A 21,495-nucleotide genomic window follows, 5' to 3' on the forward strand; every position below is an offset into this window, starting at 1 on the left:
TTTGCCCCACCTTTTATTCACTCCTTCCCAGGGAAGGAATGGCCACTTCTGATTGGTCAGTTTGGGAGGAGTAGTTGATCCTGTTCAGGTTATCGGCTTGCTTCCTCTTTTTATTGGAAAACAATAACTAGTTATAAAAGTCTGTCTAATACAGGGAGAAAACAACAGGAAGCCCTATGAAATTCAGATGTAAAGACACAGTTTATGTTCAGCTTGATCAGTAATAAAAATGATATTTTGTTTACATTGATCACTCATATTTTATTTCTCGACTGTTTCTGAATGTGGACTTGAGAAAAAAAGCCATTATGTTTTGGTTCCTTAAAACCATATCACCATTCAGGTTTAATGTGCTCCTTCATCCTGTCATTCTGGAATTTGAATTTAGATTTTAACATGGTTTTGTGCACTTTGATTATTTTCCTTCTCATCCTTCACAGGTTCTTGTCAAGACCTGCATCTTGGTCTGTTCTCACATGTCTGTCCTCCCAAGGTTGTATACAGTGATATCTACCCTAATGTAAACATTTGTTAGTTTTGCATTTTAATTTTAAATTGCAGTAACCAAGATTGCAAGATTCATGGATGATCATTTATTTTTTCTACATGCTCCTTAAGTTTTTCTTAAATTTTCTAAGTTTTTTTTCTAGAACCCCCAAATTGGGTGTGGTATCTTCTGTCATGGAATCTCAGAGCACTGTGAATCTCATGGTATTAGATATCTATTGCTATGCAACAATTACCTAAAATTGACAACAATAAACATTTTTGTTCTCACACAGTTTTTGTGCATCAGAAATCCAGGAAAAGCTTGACTCATTTTTTTCCAGCTCAGGGTCTCTCTCAAGGTTAGAGTGAAAATGTTGGCCAGGGCTTCAGTTATCTGAACGTTATACTGAGGCTGGAGTATTCACTTCCAAAATGGCCCACTCACTTGGCTGAAGGCAGGAAGTCTCTGTTCCTCACTGGCTGTTGGCAAGAGGCCTTAGTTCTTTGCCATGTAAACCTCTCTAAAGGGTTGTTAGCATGTACTTAGGAAATGGCAGCCGGCTTCCCCCAGAATAAGCGATCCAACAAAGTGAGGCAGAAGCTGCAATAGCTTTCATTACGTCCAACACTGTCATTTCCACAATAGTCTATTGACTGCAGAAGTCAGCCCTATTCAATGTGGAAGAAGACCAAGTAATGTAGAATTATTGGGGGTCACCTTGGAGCCTGGCTAGTACATTCATGTAAGGTTTATACTATAATAATTAATTTCCCCGTTTTACTAATCTAAATTACTGAACTATTTGAAAGAACATTCTTTTTTAGCCATTACTGTTTTCTCTCATTTTGGATAGAACTCAATGTTGGTGGAGCTCTGTGCCTTTCTGCTATTTATTTATTTATTTATTTATTTATTTATTTATTTTTGAGACGGAGTCTTGCTCTGTCGCCCAGGCTGGAGTGCAGTGGCGCGATCTCGGCTCACTGCAAGCTCCGCCTCCCGGGTTCACGCCATTCTCCTGGCTCAGCCTCCCAAGTAGCCGGAACTACAGGCGCCCGCCACCACGCCCGGCTAATTTTTTTTTTGTATTTTTAGTAGAGACAGGGTTTCACTGTGTTAGCCAGGATGGTCTCGATCTCGTGATCCGCCCGCCTCGGCCTCCCAAAGTGCTGGGATTACAGGCGTGAGCCACCGCGCCCGGCCAGCCCTGTGCCTTTCTTACAGGACGACTAGCATGTTAGTGCCCCTTTAAGATGTAGTAGTGAAATCAGACTATCGATTTTAAGGAACATTTTCCACACTCTGATTCCAAGTTTCTTTGCTTGGAACTCGAAACCATAAACAGGATCAGTAAAAGTTGTTATATCCAACAAATGGAAGGAAAAAAAGTTTTAATGACCCTGAAACACCTATTAAGAACAATTAAACGACATTTAGACATGGAAATTTTAAATGAAGTGCTAGTCTGTAACATAAGCCTTACAAATTTTAAAGGCATAGTTATCATACAAAACATGTTCCCAAACTACAATGTGATTAAATAAATAACAGAAGGATAACCAAAAAGAAGGTGCAATTCTCAACTCATTTAATGAGAATAACATTATCTAAACACCAAAACCACATATGGAGAGAATAAGAAAAGAAAATTGTAGGACAGCCTCATTAATGACTACAAATAGAAAATTCCTAATAAAAAAAAAATAGCAAAACAAATCCAGCAATGTATTTTTTTTAAAAAAAAAAAATACCATTAGCATGCTGTTTATTACAAAAATACAATTATAAGCTTAGTTTACTTTGAAAATCAATTAATGGAGTTAACAAATTGAAGATATAAATCACATCATCTCTATAGAGTCAGAAAAAGCATTCAATAAAGCTAAACCCCCATCTATGATTGAAATCACTAGTGAATTAATAATAGAAGGAAACTTTTTTTAACCAAGTAAGGGACACCATTAAAAATGCCTACAACATATATTCTTAAATGATGCCACTAATAACAACAAAAAGGTCTTTTGGAGAAAATTTTAACAATTTATTTGAAGAAGTTAAAAATACTCTAAATAAACGATCTTGGATAGTAAACTCAATATCATAAAGATTTCAATTCTCCCCTAAATGAATTATACCTGGATTCAATACAATTCTAGTCAGAACAGCAATAGGATATTCTATGGAACTTGACGAGCTGCATCTAAAATTTCTGAATCATTAGGTATGAATATAGATTTTTTTAATAAGAAACATGATTTTTACTCACCCCATAAATACAAATTAAATTTTTTCTTGTTTATTTTGTTTTGAGACGGGGTCTCGCTATATTGCTCAATCTGATCTGAACTCCTGGACTCAAGGGATACTCCCTCCTCAGTCTCCCAAGTAGCTGGTAGTACAGATACGAGCCACTGTGCCTTGCAAAAATTAATTTCAACGTATTAAAAACTGAAATGTGAAAGACAAAACTACAAAACTATTTTATGACATAGGAGAATATCTTCATAATATTAGGGTAGAGGTGATTTATTACATGAGATGCAAAAATATTGATGTTTTAAAACCACATCAAAGATTTTTTAAAAAATCACAATAAAGAAGATGAATCACAGATGGGAGAAGATACTTGAAATTTATAACTCTCAAAGTCTAATACTCAGAGTATTCAGAGCCCTCCTACAGATAAATGTTTAAAAGAAAAAAAAAAACAATAGAAAAACAGGCAGCAGATTCAAACAGGCACTTTCAAAAGAAGAAATCCAAGTGGCCAATAAACAAATGAAAAGCTGAGCAACATCACCAGTATTCAGGGAAAGTAAATTAAAACCACAGTGAGATATGATTACCAAAGCATCAGGCTGGCAAAATTAAAAATCCCACAATACAAGGATTGGCATAAGTTTGAAATAATAGGAACTATCATACACTGCTCTTGAGTTTGTAAATTCGTACAGTAACTTTGGAAAATAATATGACACTGTGTAATAAAATTAAGGATAGGCATGGCTGTCAATTATACTACTGGGAATATACTGCAGAGGAATCCTTACATGAACACCAAAGGTAGGTACAGCTGGACAGTACATAGCAACAACAAATAGAGGAAATACCTCAAATTTCCATCTACGGTAGGATGGATAAGCAAACGGTTGTGTATTCATGCAATGAAATATTATACAGCAGTAAAATAAAGGCACTACTGCCCCACATGTCAACTTGGAAAAATCTCAAAACACATAATATTTGCTGAAAGAAGTGGAAAAAAATTCAAATATAATTTTTGTCCCAGCTTGGTGGAGCTATGATTGACAATATAAATTGTATACATTTAGGGTGTACAGCATGTTTTGATATATGTACACATTGTGAAATGATACCACACTCACATATCTATCACCTGACAGTTACCGTTTTTTGTTTTGGTGAGAACACTTGAGATCGGCTCTTAGCAAACTTCAAGTACACATTATTATGAACATCATGAATAACATAATTAATATTTACATTATTTACATGTTAATATCAACATTATTAACTATAGTCACAATGCTGTACATTGTCATACTCAATTCCTTTTAAGTCAAATTCTGGAACTGTCAAGAAAGCAACAGATTTTTGAAGAATACATGTAGATTCTAAGATGATGAGGAAAATCAAGGAAATTATTAGACGAAAATTGAGTCTATGGATTACTCTGGTACTGAGCCAGGAGACAGCTGCAGTTTGGGAGGAGGAATACTGGAATTTCTAAAGTACTGATAATGCCCTATTTCTTATGCTGGGGGCTGGGAATAGGGCTGTTCATTTTTTTAATCTCTTTAAATTGAGAATAGACAAATGTATAGACTCTGTCTGTGTGAAGTGATTCTCAATAAAAAGTTTAAATACATTTTTTCCAACTGCTGTTTTTTAGAATGTAAAATACCTTTAGAAATGGAATTATCCAAGACTATAAATGTTAAAGAAAATCCTGTTTCACATAGGAAGTTTAGATTTTTGTGTGAAAATTAAAGTTTCATTTAAAATAAACAATCTAATCATTGTCATTATATTAGTTTGATAAATATTCTATATCCTTAAACTACTTTACTTACAGAATATTTCAGAATGGAAAACGTGGGTAGTTTTAAATGCATATATCATATAAGCCATGTCATACCATTATTTTGTCACAAGAGGGACTAGATAGTCAAAAAGTACAGCTTTGCCTTTTGGTTTTAAGATTATATTTTCTTTCTAACGTTAATTTTTCATACACTACATTCATGGCAGTAATGTGTTTTAGAATGTAGCACCATTATATATATATTATATACAATATAAACATACTTATATATAATATATACTATATATATTATATATAAATATATATATATTTCATATCAACAAAAGTGTTAAAATAACTACTAGCTTGCTGTTTCACTTCTGATGGATATAGATTGTATGGAAAGTATTTAACCAGGCTATTATGGTTTCTGATTATGTGCTTTATGAAAATTATTTTTATTTTGTATTAGTACTAAAAGTTTTAAAATGAATTGATTTATATATATGTTTTATCTATTTTTATTTGATTTCCAGATATCTGTAAGCATTTGCGACCAATCCCCAATATGATAAGCTGAATCAAAGTAATTATGAATTTATTGCTACAGTAAAACCATGAGTTACTATTTTATCCACTTGACCAGTAGTTTTCACTTAAACTCTGCTCTGAGGAACCTACGGTGTTTCTGGAAGGTCTGTCAGGGGCCACTATATATTGTGTAGGAGGGATACTTTTTTACTAGGACAATTCTTTACTTAACTTTTCAGATATTGCTCTCTTTTATAAAGCTTTTATCTATAGAAATAACTACAAATTGAAAACCACTGGACTAGACTGGTAGGAAAAATTAGTATCAGTTGAAATGTTTGAAATGTTTTTACATTTGTTACCTCATTACCCCTTTTCAATGTAAAATGTGAACCTGAGAAGTAACCTTTGTCTTATTCACCATAGTATCCCCAATGCAGAGAACAACACATAACACATGGTTAAGTCCGTGTAATACATGGTAACGCATGAAACAATCCAATATCACTTAACAAATAAGTTTGTTAAGTGAATAAACAGCTCCAAAAGATGGGCATAGCAATTATTATCTGAATTTTATCAAAAAGGAAAGAGTGATAGCTTAGAATAAAAGACTTGCAGAGGGTCATACTATCAGTAAGTAAATCAAGTAGAACCCAAATCCTCCATCTCCAGGTTTCTAATACATTTTGGATCAAATCTTGGGGAAAGGAGGTGAGGAGAGAATGCGGAAAAAGGAAAGAAAGGAAGTAAAACAATTTATTTTGCTTTCCACTATGCCGCAGCTGCCTCTTATTTGATTGAACAGGGAAAGATCAACTGTAGTAAAGCAAAAAAGAAAAACACATTTTCACTTATTTACCTTCATTTTTGAGAAAATAAATTTTGGTAGGAGAGACCAAAGAATGTTCTGTTTTAATCATACTTATCTCTAAAAGAGTAAAAGGGGCCAGGCGCGGTGGCTCACACCTGTAATCCCAGGACTTTGGGAGGCCGAGGTGGGTGGATCGCCTGAGGTCAGGAGTTCGAGACCAGCCTGGCCAACACAGTGAAACCCTGTCTCTACTAAAAATACAAAAAATTAGCTGGGTGTGGTGGCGGGCGCCTGTAATCCCAGCTACTTGGTAGGCTGAGGCAGGAGAATTGCTTGAACCCGGGAGGCAGAGGTTGCCGTGAACTGAGATCGTGCCATTGCACTCCAGCCTGGGCAACAAAAGCAAAACTCTGTCTCAAAAAAAAAAAAAAAAAAAGAGTAAACATACTATTTTTTCCTGACAACATCTATTTCTAAAGGGCGTTTGGAGAATCAATGCAGGTATATGTGACTGCTTTCCCCAGCTGCTATTTCCTTCCCTTTCTTACAAGTCCTTCAAACATCTGGGAGGGTTGATTTTTCACTTCCTCTCGTTCACGTTGTTGGCAGAATTCAGTTCCTTACAGTGGCAGAACCAAGATCCCCATTTGCTTTCAAGAACTAGTAGGCCAGGTGTGGTGGCTCATGCCAGTAATCCCAGAACTTTGGGAGGCCAAGGTGGGTGGATTGCCTGAGGTGAGGAGTTTGAGACCAGCCTGGCCAACATGATGAAACCCTGTCTCTGCTAAAAATACAAAAATTACCCGGGCATGGTGGCGGGCACCTGTAATCCCAGCTACTCAAGAGGCTGAGGCAGGAGAATTGCTTGAGCCCAGGAGGCGAAGGTTGCAGAAGCCAAGATGGTGCCACTGCACTCCAGCCTGGGTGACAGAGCGAGACCCTGTCTCAAAAAAAAAAAGAAAAAAAATACAGAAGAAGGGGAAGGGAAAAGTAAAGGGGAAGGGGAAGAGGAAGAAGAGGAAGAGGAAGATGAAAAGGAAGAAGAAGAAGAAGCAGGAGGAGGAGGAGGAGGAGAACTAGAGGCCACAGCATTCCTTGATTCATTATCTAAGCCTTGATTCATGGCTCCATTCAAAGCCAGCCATGGCGGTTAAATCCTTCTCAGATTGCTGTTCTCTGACTCACTCTTAGTCAGTGATTAGCAACTTTTATAGACTCTGGTGACTAGATTGGCCCAACCAGATAACCCAGGATAATCTTTTCATCTCTAGGTCCTTAACCTTAATCCTATCTGCAAAATGCATTTGCTATATAAAGCGACATATTTATAATTGCTGGAGATTATGAAGTGGACATCTCTGGGAAGCCATTATTCTGACTACCACGAGGAAAATAACTGCGTAATTAAGAATCTATATATTTACTCTATGTGGATAAAGATAATTTAAAATGTAAAGGAGACAGTTTTTCTTTTCTTTCAATAGTCATTATTTATAATTACACCAAAGACAGAGAGCATGACTGACAGGCATGGTTTCTTATGACTCTAAACCATAAAATTTATATTAATTTTACAAATAACATGTTTCCTATTTGGTTATCAAGTTGAAAAATATGTAGTTAATTTTTCATCAAGAAATGTAGAAGTGCAAACAATAGAACACCACTGAAGAGGATATGTTTTTCAGGAATCTGAAGAAGGGAGGCAAGGGTGTAGCTAGAGTAAGGATAAGGATTAAATACTTTTTTCCTAGTTTTTTTCTCACCGGATTGATCACATTTTTATCTAGGAGAAAAAAAAGATCACACATATAGTCAATACAGATAATAAGAGCCAACCTAGAAAGGAAGATGATGTAAATCATCAGAAAAGAAGGTTGAATAAGTTGAAATATGTAATATGGCCTTATTTCTGTAATGTCATTTGAGTATAAACACCGTGTCAGGTTCCATGTCGATTTTTATTAGCCTTTTCTACAACAGCACCAAGCACAGCATCTGGCACATAGAAGGTATTAAGTAAATATTAGTTGTCCTGAAATACATTATTTTAATTACAACTGATCAATGTTTATAGATTTTTTCAATGTACAAGGCACAACAATAAAAATCTCTCATGTTCTCCGTACTTTCCCAGACTTTTTTTCCCTCTGAGTCTGAGTCTCGCGCTGTCGCCCAGGTTTGAGGGCAGTGGTGCCATCTCGGCTCACTGCAAACTCAGCCTCCCGGGTTCAAGCGATTCTCATGCCTCAGACTCCCGAGCAGCTGGGATTACAGGAGCGTGTGACCATGCCCTGCCAGTTATTGTATTTTTAGTAGAGATGGGGTTTCACCATGTTGGCCAGGCTGATCTCAAACTCCTGACCTCAAGTGATCTGCCCACCTCAGCCTCCCAAAGTGCTGGGATTACAGGCGTGAGCCACTGCGCTGGGCCTCCAAGACCTTTAATAAGTTATTTACTTCGTAGTAATATCAGGAGCACTGATATGACTGTGTAGTTAAGGAAAAAAATGACATATTTTCCTCTACTATTTACGTTAAATCATCATCAATCTGACAGTAGTCAGTTACAGGTTTTTGAGGGAAAAGGCTATTTGTGACTCATTTCTTCCACCCAAAACAGCCACAAAAAAACCTTCTACATATCAGGTACACAGTAAATTATAATGGAAAAAACAATTAGATCATAATAAGAAAAGCCTCGAGGGCATTGAGGTTTTCATTCGTGTTTAGTGTTTAAATTAGTATAAAGTAATTATTGGTAAATAAGTATAGTTTAATAATATAATACTAGTAATTAGAAAAGAACTAAAGAAGCTATTGAAAATGTTCTGAAGCAAATATTTTCTTGACTGTTTAAACTGCTGAAAATTAAGTTGTCTTGTTAGATACTAAGTCCTACATCACTGAGATTTTCAAGCAATGAAGTATATCATTATTGGTCAAAAAATTGAAGCAAGCCAGGCATGGTGGCTCATACCTTTAATCCCAGCGGTTCAGGACGCCAAGATGAAGGATTGCTTGTGCCCAGGAGTTTGAGATGAGCCTGGGCAACATGGCGAGACTCCCATTTCTACAAAGAATTCAAAAAAAGTAATCAGACATGGTGGTACACACTTATAGTCCCAGCTACTTGGGAGGCTGAAGTGGGAGGATCACTTGAGCCCTGGAGGTTGAGGCTGCAGTAAGTCATGATCACACTACTGTACTCCAGCAGAAATCCTTACATTTGGTGGGAGAATAACCTTTTAAGTTTATTTCTCATTACAAATGTGTTTGTCTGCTGGCAATGTTCTGTTTCTTGGCCTGGGAATTTATTACACTTAAAATCTAGATATGTCTAATATTTTTATAATATGGCCTCCTTTCTGCCCTCTTTTCTACGTGTATATTTTGTCAACAATAAGCCTAACGCTTTTATAAGCCAGTTACCTTTTCTGTGAGATAAATCACTGATTTACATAGGCTTCTTAGACTCTCCCTGCTGTCTCTTTCTTCATAAAGATTCACACTTCTCTGAACTCCAAGGCCAGTGAAAGTTAAATAGTCAAAGTTCTGGATCTTCTCTTGTTAGGATTTTGGCTTGATAGAACTAAGTGATGAAAATATTAGCAAATCAAATTGAAAAGTTTCTAAAATGCATCTTATTTTTAAAGGGGTAATTTTTAGAAAATATAAGCTGGAAGTTATATTAGACCTTTGGTACTACTGTGTGGATTTTTTATACTTCATTTTAATAATGAAGATGTTTAATTTATTTCAAACAGTATTTAACAAAGAGAATATAAGCAAATGTCAGCCATCACATACAAAGCTTCTCTGGAGTCTAAGGGAAGATGTGAGAGGCATATTTACCTCTACATTCAGTCTTAGCATCATACTCTTTCCTCTCCCACTATCATCCTTCTTTAGATGGGCTATTCTGAAGCAAAGTTTGTGAAAAACTGCTGATCCAGTTTAATCTTCACCAAATAACAGAAAAAGAAAATTTGAAGGGGGAAGGGATTTTCTCAAACTAAAGCACTTAGTTGGCAGATTAGTATGCTGATAAGACCTGGCTTTTGGTTTGGTCTATTTGAATCTGGATAAGTTAACTTCTCTAAGCCTCAGTTTCCTCATATGTAAAATGGAGCTAATAATATCTAATAATATCTACGCCCACAGATGTTGAAAATATGAGATAGTGTCTGGCACATAGTGGGTACCGGTGAGCGGGAACTATCATGGTTATTCCAACTCCCAAAGAAAGCCCCCAGATCTACATAAAATAAAAGAACAAAAATAATGATCAATAACTTGCACTTTAGCTTAAAAATGTCCTCCTTGGTTTGTTTCAGGAAAGTAGTCGATCATCCAAAAAGGCGATTTGGCATCCCCGTGGATCGGATTGGTAGAAACCGGCTTTCAAATTCCAGAGGCTAATTGATTCCAACTGTGAGTACAATTTGAATAAGTAACAGTATATGCAGGCATTTGATTAACATTTCACAATGGACTAATCAATCCATTCTTGCTTATAAATCCCCCTTTTGATTTCCTAGCTTATCGGTTCACTTTTTCGATCATTTATGTATTCAATTAGTATAGTATATTAATGTTAAATAACTTAAATGATATTTAAAAAGTGAAAGAATGTCCTAGTTCTGCTTCACTCTCCAAAATTAATGGTTTAGTTGTTTTCAGACTTCTATGTAATTAACCGTTGAATATTAATATGCAGACAAAGGTTAAAGTTCTAGTCAATATATTAAGTCACCTTCATAAATATATAACAATCCTTGTGTTATGAAGAAGACACATTCAAGTGATACACATCATTTTGTTGTCAATAAGTACATTATTAGAATTATGATAACGTGGAGCATAGGAGAGAAAATGCACAGCAGAAAGAGCATTAGCCATGGAATCAAAACACTTTATCTAAATCCTGATTCTTTCATCCATTCATTATCTTGTTTCTGTTAAGACAGTTTATTTTTCTACAGCTTGTACATTTAAATAATAATGTAGTGGTATTATGAAGATTAAATTGGATGTTTGTAGTGGGCCTACAATATATTGGATACACAATACATGCAAGTGATAGTTTACATTACAGTTCTGCAAATTTACTCTGTTCCAGGCCTTATACTTGGCACTTCACGTGCATTGCTTCACTTAATCATTTTATTTCATAAAGCGGTACTATCACTATCTCCAATATCTTGAGAAGTATTGATGTATAAGGGTTAAAAGTGCCAGCTAAAGAGATCAGGCTCTATGGGTTCAAATCCCAGGTCATCTATCAATATTTGTTAGTTATGGAAACTTATTTAAATTCTCAAACACTCCTTCATTAAATTAGAATAATAATTTCTACCATAGAGCATTGTCCTGAGAATTAAATAGATACATATTAAGCACTTATAATAGTACCTGACATGTTAATTTCTTAATAAGTATTAGTTATTATTATTATACAAATAAATGAAAGGGTTAGAAATATTAACTTACAGTGCCACATAGAGTATAAGTGGTACACATAGAATTAAAATCCAGAAAGGTTGCAGCCTGAGTGGATATATTAAACACAGCATTTAATCATACATAACCTTTAAACACTAAATAAATGTTTTTGGAAGGTGAAATCTTAGCAATATGTTTTCTTCCAATAGGGCTTATAGAAGGTGCATCCCCACTCCCTAACAAATAAGACAAACTAGAACTGCTTCAACAATCTGAGGCTAGAGAAGAGGGAATTCTGCCTTCTGCTTCTCTCGAGATAATCCTTAGACCAATAATTTAGAGGCCCCAAAAGTATCACATTAGCCCTGACCTTGTCTTAATTTAAATCACCCCATTTTTTCCCTCCTCCTCATGCTCTAAAACCACAATAAATAGTCAGTATTTTATCTCAACTCTCTCATTCTCAAAATCACTCAGTTAAAATAAATTTCATTATCATGGAGTTGTTTAATGAACCTCTGCGGTTAATGAATGTCTATAGATACAAGAGAACTTACCAAATGCTGCCAAGAACACTGCCTTTTAATCAGCATCATCTTCAAAACAGATTGAGCATTATTTCTTCGTATCTAGAGATTTACCAAGTATGGTCACTCTTCAAGGTTGTTAAAAATTGCCACATTATATTTGAGTAGAAACTAGCTAATTGCTATTTAAAAACCAAGTAACTCTTTGAGTCCTCCAGTTTCTTGATGTTCTGAGAACATTATGACAGTGAGATAAAATTAATTAAGTTTGATTGGTTTCCACATATACCTTTACCACCCTTGATTATCACCCATTTCAACATTTTTTAGTTCAACCACAACAAGTTATGTTAAACAAATTATACAGGGAACTCATTTTCGTATGAATTTTTTTTTTTTTTGAGACGGAGTCTCACTCTTTTATCAGGCTGAAGTGCAGTGGCACGATCTCGGCTCACTGCAACCTCTGTCTCCCAGATTCAAGTGATTCTCCTGCCTCAGCCTCCCGAGTATCTGGGACTACAGGCGTGTGCCACCACGCCCAGCTACTTTTTAAAAAATATATTTTTAGTAGATACGGGGTTTCACCATGTTGGCCAGGATGATCTCGATCTCCTGACCTTGTGATTCGCCTGCCTTGGCCTCCCCAAGTGCTGGGATTACAGGCGTGAGTCAATGCCTGGAGAATCTAATTTCTCTCAGCATCTCCCAGCAGGGGAGGCATAACTGAGATAGGAGAGAATCTAATCTCCCAGCAGGGGAGGCATAACTGGGATAGGAGAGATGGACCAGGTGTTATCCCCCAGCCTCATCATGGGCATCTGTCTAGACCTCTGAATCGAAAGACTCAAATCAAGATACACAGATTCGGAAACAAATTAATCAAGTATCAAAAATATCAAGCAACAGTTTTTTGGCCATAAACCTGCCTGATCAATAGACTCAGACAAAAATGTCTAAATTAAAATTATGAAGACAACATTTCAATATTATTTTACCAATAATTTTAAAACTATCTTTATTTCTCAAGGATTGCTAAAATCACATGAACTTGAAAAGCATTTGGTCTTAATTTATAAGTACTCATTTATTTTTAAATTAATATGGTACCATGTGTAGACAATATCAAACATGTATAGCTATAAATACATATATACATATACATGTATGTATAGAGAGACACAAGGTATAGCAAACACATCTGCACACGAAGACTTTATTGTTTGGATTTTAGAATTTTAGCCATAAGACAGGTAAAACTCACTAGTCTAAAAAGACAGATTGAAACTCTGCCTCTGTAAATGGAAAAATTTAAGGCTTATCTGGAGTATCCGTTCCGAGTTTCAGAGAAAACAGGTAGCAAATTTATATCTCAAGCACAGAGAGAATTTGATTTTTCGAGAAGCTTGAGTATGTCAAAGGAAGATTAAAAATGAGTGCCAGGATTCCTTAGGAATTAACCATAAGATTGCATAAGGACAGCAATCTCATTTAGATAGGTAGCTTTTAATTTAGTCTGTGTTTTTCAAGTGGACCACTGAGGTCAGGACAGAACTCATTAAGGAATAAGCCTAACAAAGTATTTTTAGTTTATAGGGCCTAATAATTTAAATATGAAAAAAGTGGATGCAGTTAAAGGGCAAAGCACTTAGATGTTTCAAAATCAAGGGTTTCTGAGAGTTGAACAATGAGAACACATGGACACAGGGAGGGGAATATCACATACCAGGGCCTGTCGGGGCGTAGGGGGCAAGGGGAGGGATAGCATTAAGAGAAACACCAAATGCATGCAGGGCTTAAAACCTAGATGACAGGTTGATGGGTGCAGTAAATCACCACGGCACATGTATAGCTATGTAACAAGCCTGCACGTTCTGCACATGTATCCCAGGACTTAAAGTATAATTAAAAAAAAAAAAATCAAGGCTTTCACTGAATCCCAGGTCCCCCGAAAAGAGGAAGGCACCATGGAGACCAGGCCACACACTTTGGGCACTTTGCTGCCAATACATTTTTCTAGGTGTTTAAACCGCACCGTTGTTTATCTAATGTGCAAATGAGTAGCCCCCTGTAGTAACAAGCATTTATTGGAAACAACTATACTTGGCCAGGTCTAACACTGTTACTCTTGCCTAGCCGTTACATACACCAAGGTCAAGTTCTCTCACAATACCAAATAATTTCTGGTCAAAGCCAAAGCGATCAGGTAACACAATACAAAAGAGAGCAGTTTTAGACCTGAGGAGGTTGCCTATGATGCTTAAAACTGCAAGGAAAGAAGGCTCCCGGAAAGGAGTAAGAGTACTCCGAGTAACCTTCTTCTGAGTGCCTTAAGGAGTGTGAGCTGTTAGAAGTCTTCTCTAGACCTTTTCCTGTGGTACCAAAAATGGCAAAGAGGAAGGAGAAGTAGGGAGAAGTGAAAGTAAATGGGAAAACAATCTTTTTTTTTTTTTTTTTGAGACAGACTCTCGCTTTGTCCCCCAGACTGGAGTGCAGTAGCACCGTCTCAGCTCACTGCAGCCTCCACCTCCCAGGTCCAAGAGATTCTTCTGCCTCAGCCTCCCGAGTAGCTAGGATTACAGGCACGCACCGCCACCCCCAGCTAATTTTTGTATTTTTAGTAGAGACAGGGTTTCACCATATTGACCAGGCTGGTCTTGAACTCATGACATCATGATCCACCCACCTTGGCCTCCCGAAGTGCTGGGATTACAGGCGTGAGCCACTGTGTCTGGACTTTTGATTTTTTTTTTTTTTAACCAAAATACATTCCCTGGTAAAATTAATAAGCCTTAACCAAGGTTCTGACTTAACCAAGGATGTATGAGGTGTCTCCAAAGAAATAAATGACCACCCCCAAAAAGTCAAAAGTCACACAAATGTCAAACCAATAGGGCCCCCTGACTGGGTATCAAAGCCAGGCCTTGATGCTGAAAGCATGGACTTTTAACTATTAGACCACAGGGCAGGATGGCTTTTATTCTTATTCCCTGAGGCAATCTCTTACAAAGGATTTTAAATGTTTTAGGTCAAATTTTTGCTCTTTAATTTAGTCAAGAGAATTTTGAAGGCTAGCTATGACCCTATTATGTATCCTTCTTTTTTTTTTTTTTTCTTGAGACAGAGTCTTGCTCTGTCACCAGGCTGGAGTGCAGTGGTACAATCCCGGCTCACTGCAACCTCCACCTCCCCGGTTCAAGTGATTCTCCTGCCTCAGCCTCCGGGGTAGCTGGGACTACAGGCACGCACCACCATGCGAGGCTAACATTTGTATTTTTAGTAGAGACGGGGTTTCACCATGTAGGCCAGGATGGTCTCGATCTCTTGACCTCATGACCTGCCACCTCAGCCTCCCGAAGTGCTGGGATTACAGGGGTGAGCCACAGTGCCCAACCTATGTATCCTTCTTTTAATTTAATCTTCTCATCAATTGTTTGGTGTAAGATATCTCTAATTTTTTTTTTTTAATTTAGGAATTTTAGTCTAACTTAAAGGATCCGTCTTCTGGCCACCAACAATTAGGGTTTCCAGTGGTGTACTTATTCCAGTAACAGCTCAATCCAAAAGCCTCTTCATATGAAGCCCAGAATGTAATTTTAGGGCATAGAGGAAAACAATGCCAAAGATTCCCCCACCAAAAATCTCACTCCCAGAAACAGGCTAAGAGAGCAAAAGACTCTTGTTGCCACAGATATTAAGGAACCCACAAATTTGTGAGGGGGGTGCCAGTCACAGTTATGTTAATCTGTGACACCAGGTGTCCCCTCCTGGGATTGGACTTTCCCAGCATTAACCAGGCAACAAGGGCTGAGAAAACAAAAGCTCCTTATGGACGGGACTTCTTATGACAAACCCCCACCCCCGAGCTTGGGAGATTAGTAACAAAAAAAGTCTTGCGTTCCCAGGCATTTTTAGGATGGCCACCTGATGTGATCCAAAAACCATGCCTTTCGGGTGGTGGAGACCAGGAAAGAATGCTCCCACTTAGTCAGATGTCAAGCTCTCCAGGACATAAAACTGAACAAGAGGGAACTTTATTTGGTATCCCTCTTTATGAACAACCCAGAAAGACAGAGACAAAGGAAAAGACTATTTCTGGGAGGAAAGAGATCAAATAATATGAATATTCATACCACAAAGTACCAAAAAGTACACTAGAGACACTATACCCCAAGTGAAGTCACATCAAAGTCACATCAATCTTTGTCTCGCATTAATCAAAATTGTGCAGAGTAAACAGTGATTTTTACCATTCACCTGACCAGATTACACACAGAGAGAGAGAGAGAGAGAGAGAGGCCAGGAGCTTTTCTGGTAAGAAATTCTTACTCTTTTTGCCAGCAAATTAGGTCTTGGGTTCTCGTAACTGTGACTTCCAGGGGGGTGAAGTTTTAATCTCCCTGCTCACTGCACCCAGCTGAAGGTGCCAAGGGCTAATTTTAACCTTTGTCCCTCCGAAGGTTTGCCGAAAATCACTGACATGTGGCAGATGTAAGATTAAAAGGAGAAATGGATACAAATTTATTTAATGTGTATACAGGGGAGCCTTCAGAATGAAGAGCCAATCTACTAATGGCATACAAAAAATTAGATATTATCTTGAGGTTACAGAAAGAATGCAGGCTCAGAGCACCGCCCAAAACAGGTTTTAGTGGCAAGAGAGGTTATGGCAGAGAGAAAGAGGCTTGGCTAGCAAAGGTAGTCTTTCTATGTAGATAAAACCCAGCAGCCCTCAGAGAGAATAGATGGCAAATATTTCTTTTCAGACCCCTAAAAGCATTAGACTCTCAGTTAATCTTCCCTAGATCTAGACAAGAGGAGGGCTGGCTGCATTAATGCAAATCCCCCCACAAAAAACAGCTTTATGGAGCCACTTCAAAATATGTCAAAAAAGTATATTTTGGGTAAAATATTTTGATTTCCATCACTAGTTACCAGACCAAACACTAATTTCTTCTCTGATATGTATTTTTGAAAGGATGATAATTTGGTATTTATGCAATGGCTTTCTGAAATCACTAATATAGTGTCCCAAAGTTTTGAGTTTTTAGTAGACTTTAGCGCTAAGCAACTCAAATTCAAAGAAGTATTTTGTCTAAATTCTCCTAGCTTCTCTAGATGAAATTAGCAAGTTCTGGGTCTGTGCCATTGAAATCAGAATGTCAACCTGATAAAATTAGAAATCTATTGGCCAGGCGCGGTGGCTCACGCCTGTAATCCCAGCACTTTGAGAGGCCGAGGCGGGTGGATCACCTGAGGTCAGGAGTTTGAGACCAGCCTGGTGAACATGGTGAAACCTCGTCTCTACTAAAAATACAAAAATTTAGCCTGGCATGGTAGCATGGGCCTATAATCCCAGCTACTCGGGAGACTGAGACAGGAGAATCGCTTGAACCCGGAAGGCGGAGGTTGCAGTGAGCTGAGGTCGTGCACCATTGCACTCCAGCCTGGGCAAACTCCACCTCAAAAAAAAAGAAAAAAGAAAAGAAACGTGACCATTAATTTGCTACCACTTGCTGGCACATCTATTAAGACTTTTCTTCCAATAATGTGAGACACATGTTGCTGAATTATACTGAAAATTTTTATTTTAGATTTATATTGACATACCATCATTCAAATAAATTAATATAACTCAAATACAGCGGAAATCTTGTTTAAATGGCAATATATGGTTGGCTTCTTGGTAGGATGTGCAAAATATACAACTTTCAAAGTGTTGTAATAAACAGAAAGTAGTATTCAGGTTTTCTTTGTCCTCCTTTTGTTTGTCACGGCAATATCCTTTGAACAAAGATTAAAAACTCAAGCAAAATAGAATATAGTTGGTACTTGAAGAAAGGAGTTGTGAAAAAGACTTTTTATAATTTTTATTAAAACTTGAGTATAAGCACCTAGCTTATATGTTTAAAATATTCTTTTTAATGCATTTTGAACTGAAATTATTTTACATTATTACCTTCAAAATAAAAAATTGCCGTGGAAATAAAGGCTATAATGAAACAGCATGTAATCAAAGATTTAACTTTTCTCAAGTGAAGTTGATGGACTTCCTCCTGATCTACAGAGTTCTCATTAGTTTAACAATCTCAACTTTCATTTTTGCAGATGCAACTTCCTTGGGTGAAATGTCACAGAAATATGGAAGATGCTTCACTGAAATTATTCACACTTCTTAATGATTAAACTTTAAAGGAACTTACCTTCTGCAAATCCTTTCCAAAGCTTGAACTTCAGTCCATCACATCACAGCATTTTTACAGCTTCAATTAAATTGTGTAAATCATTTTGATGCACGTACATTTTAAAACTATACATTTTAATTATTCAAGAATGGTTAACTTTCCCTTAAACCCTACTTTTAAAAATAATAATTAAATACACATACAGTGAAATGCCTTCTGTATGGATTTATCATGCACATGTTTGTAGTCAAAGAACAATAACAAAAGACAGATTTTCTTCTGTAAAATTTAGATATAATCTGTCCATTATTGGGGAATAAGGAAAGGCAATTTTGTATATTTTCTGTTGAGTACTTTCACTTCCCCGTATTCCGTTTTTCCAACAGCCTGATTGGTAATAAATGAAATTAGGCTTCTCTTTTCATATTCAAGTTTCAATCATGTTCAGAAAAATAAAACACAGCCCCAATGAGCATATTGACTTAGAATTAAGAAAGTGAAGGACACTACTCATTTGTCAAACTTAGATATCCCTTATCCCCTAAAAACTTTCCATTTTTCTAAATTCTGATAGTTAGGAGCAGTACTGTCTCATTAGGAGGGGAGTAAGTTCACACGGAAGTAAAAATGAAAGTAGGAGGGAAGTCCAAGAATTACCACCGGGTGGTAAACCACCAGAACAGGTTAGGACCAGCTAAGCCCACATCATTTTAGCTCAGTACATTTCAGCATAGTACAATGTGATCTTTTTGATACCTTGGATTCATCTAAGAAACGTTTATTGTGTTTCATATATTGGCTTATTTGGTTTCAATTGTCTTATTATCCTTAATAAGCCAATTGAAGAACATAATGATTTTGAGACTGATTTCTTTAAAATCATTCAGATTATTTTTGAATGACTTATTAAAACATAAGTTTTGGTATTGTAGAAAACTCAGTTCTCAGTAATAACTATGATGTTACTGTAGCTTGGACACATAGGCCCATTGTGCATTGGATATACTTTGAAAACACACAAAAACACTTTCTATGGAACAGAGATTCATCATAAGTTACTTAGCAGAAGTTTATTAAGCATCTGAAAAACACTTCCTCTGTAAAACCTAAAAATCACTGTCTGATACGTGGGAGGAAAAAAGTTTTGGCCAGTAGAGCAAAGGCTTATTTTAGCATAAAAAGAGAGTGTTGTGAGAAGGTGTCTTAATTTTAAAGGAAGAGGAGAGAAATGGGCAATTGCTAATCTTAACTAAAAATTAATGGACTTGTATGATCCAAAGAATAAAATAAACTCAAAGAAACATAACAAAAATACATTAGAAAAAGAGTTAAACTAAGAAATTGCCCTTTATAAAGGACTAATTTTTCAGTTATCCAATGTGCTTTTTAAAGATAAAGTTTAAAAGAGGCAAAAAGAGGTGAAAGAAATGAACATGTGTACTTAGAATATATATATTGGTTTTGTATGTAACTTCTTAGTTTTTCTGGACATTTTTCAAATTGAAAGTCTTCAAAATTAATTTAGGAAAAATAGTAAATAATTTTTTTTATTGTAGTAGAGGGCTGTAGCCAAGAGAAGTGAATTTTGGGATATCTAACCAATTCTGTTTTTCATAAACTTGTGTTAGAAAGCTAGCAATAGCACATAGCAAAGTATCCTGGAGGACTCATGATTTGCAAGAATTATTTAAGAAGTTATGATATCCTTGTCTGCCTTTCCCCAACCTTGTGATGAACTATAGAAATGTTTCCTATTGCTTAGAAGCTCTTTCTTTCCTTGTATTCACATTTGGATATTTGTAAGCTTCTAATACAACTGGGTTCCGCTTCGTGCTTTGACAAAAGGTATTAAAACCTACTTTAGCCTAAAACTTTCTCATGGTAAATATTGGAAGTTGGATTATGCAAATTGATTTCCTCCATTCTTTATTCTTTAATTCAAAATTAGACTATGAAATCCAACTTAATTAAAATAAGAAGTCACAATATAGTGATTTATGCTATAGTTTCATGTGTAATGTGTTTTCTCCTAATATAATGTACACACAATTTCTATGAAGGGAAGAAAATGTTTTTTCCACTTATAACTCTGTTTTATTTCATATTTTAATTTTTACCACTACTTCATTCAGAGTAGAAAATAAGTCAGCAATATACTAAATAATGGGGCTTTTCTTCTAACATAGCAGTAAATTAAGACAGAATTTTTGTTAAGAACATGACAAGTCATCTCACTTATTTATCCCATGCATTAGGTAGTACTAATCCAACTATATTTCAACTTGAAGGGGCTTTTTTGTTTTGTTTCAAAATAATGCATTACTTTTTTCTCTTTGCTTCTGTATGAAGCTTTATAGCGCAAATGAATATATGTATATGGAGTCCTAGGTTCTAGTGTCAATTACATAATCAAATTTCATAAGAGGATGTTAGTTCCTGGCTATGTTGTCCTAAAATTTACACACACTACAAAATGTCTGTCAAGTTGTACCTTTAATCTGTTCATAGCTTTAGGGAATTAACTTTCTTAAACCAAATTATGAAAAAATAACTTAATGGAATCTTCTAAAAGGAAAAAGTATAAAAAGCGTTCTGAATGATACTACCCCTTATGCCTAAAGGCTCAAGATGCTTGAATATGGTTCAACTTTTCCAAAGTTAATAAACATGAGATGATGAAAGCAGTTTTAATCTTTATTTATTATAACACATTTGTGTTCATAACTGTTATAAATACATGAGAACATCTTCTGGCATTACCATGCAACTAATATTTATTTACATACATTTGAGTTACTCCTTAGCAAGCTTAGCATTACAGGCATATTGCTCAACTTGGTCTGTTTTATTGTAGGTTTAAATTTTTTTCAATAGTTCCCTTGTTTTGTTTCATTTCTGTTTTGGGGGTTTGGGGTTTTTTTATTTGTTGTTTGTTTGAGACATGGTCTTGCTGCAGGCTGGAGTGCAGTGGTGCAATCACAACGCGCTGAAGCCTTGATCTCCCTGGCTCAAGCAATCCTCCCACCTCAGCCTCCCAGGTAGCTGTGACTGCAGACACATGCTACGACTCCTGACTAATCTTTCTATTTTTTGTAGAGATGGGGGTTTCACCATGTTGCCCAGGCTGGTCTCAAAACTCCTAGGCTTAAGCCTGAGCCCCTCCACCACCACCTCAGCATTCCAAAGTGGTGGGATTACAGGTGTGAGCCTCTGGGCCTGGCCTTTAATTTTTATTTTTTTTATTTTTAATTTTTTTTTTTTTTTTTGAGACAGAGTTTCACTCTTGTCGCCAGGCTGGAGTGCAATGGGGCGATCTCAGCTCACCGCAACCTCTGCCTCCTGGGTTCAACTGATTCTCCTGCCTCAGCCTCCCGAGTAGCTGGGATTACAGGCATGTGCCACCACACCCAGCTAATTTTGTATTTTTAGTAGAGACAGGGTTTCTCCATGTTGGTCAG

The 21,495-nt window shown here is 36.5% G+C and overlaps 1 protein-coding gene across 1 annotated transcript in view; it reads left to right on the forward strand.

Moving 5' to 3' along the window:
- Positions 1–20,718, forward strand: part of OSTN (osteocrin) — a 60,770-nt gene extending 40,052 nt beyond the window's left edge. The window contains exons 4-5 of the mRNA XM_003256660.2: positions 10,218–10,314; positions 17,961–20,718. Of these exons, the coding sequence (XP_003256708.1) occupies positions 10,218–10,302 (85 nt within the window). The 3' untranslated portion in view covers positions 10,303–10,314; positions 17,961–20,718. The remainder of the gene's footprint in view (positions 1–10,217; positions 10,315–17,960) is intronic.
- Positions 20,719–21,495: the final 777 nt, after the last annotated feature.

This window comes from Nomascus leucogenys, chromosome 11 (assembly GCF_006542625.1).
Source record: "Nomascus leucogenys isolate Asia chromosome 11, Asia_NLE_v1, whole genome shotgun sequence".
Taxonomy (NCBI): domain Eukaryota; kingdom Metazoa; phylum Chordata; class Mammalia; order Primates; family Hylobatidae; genus Nomascus; species Nomascus leucogenys.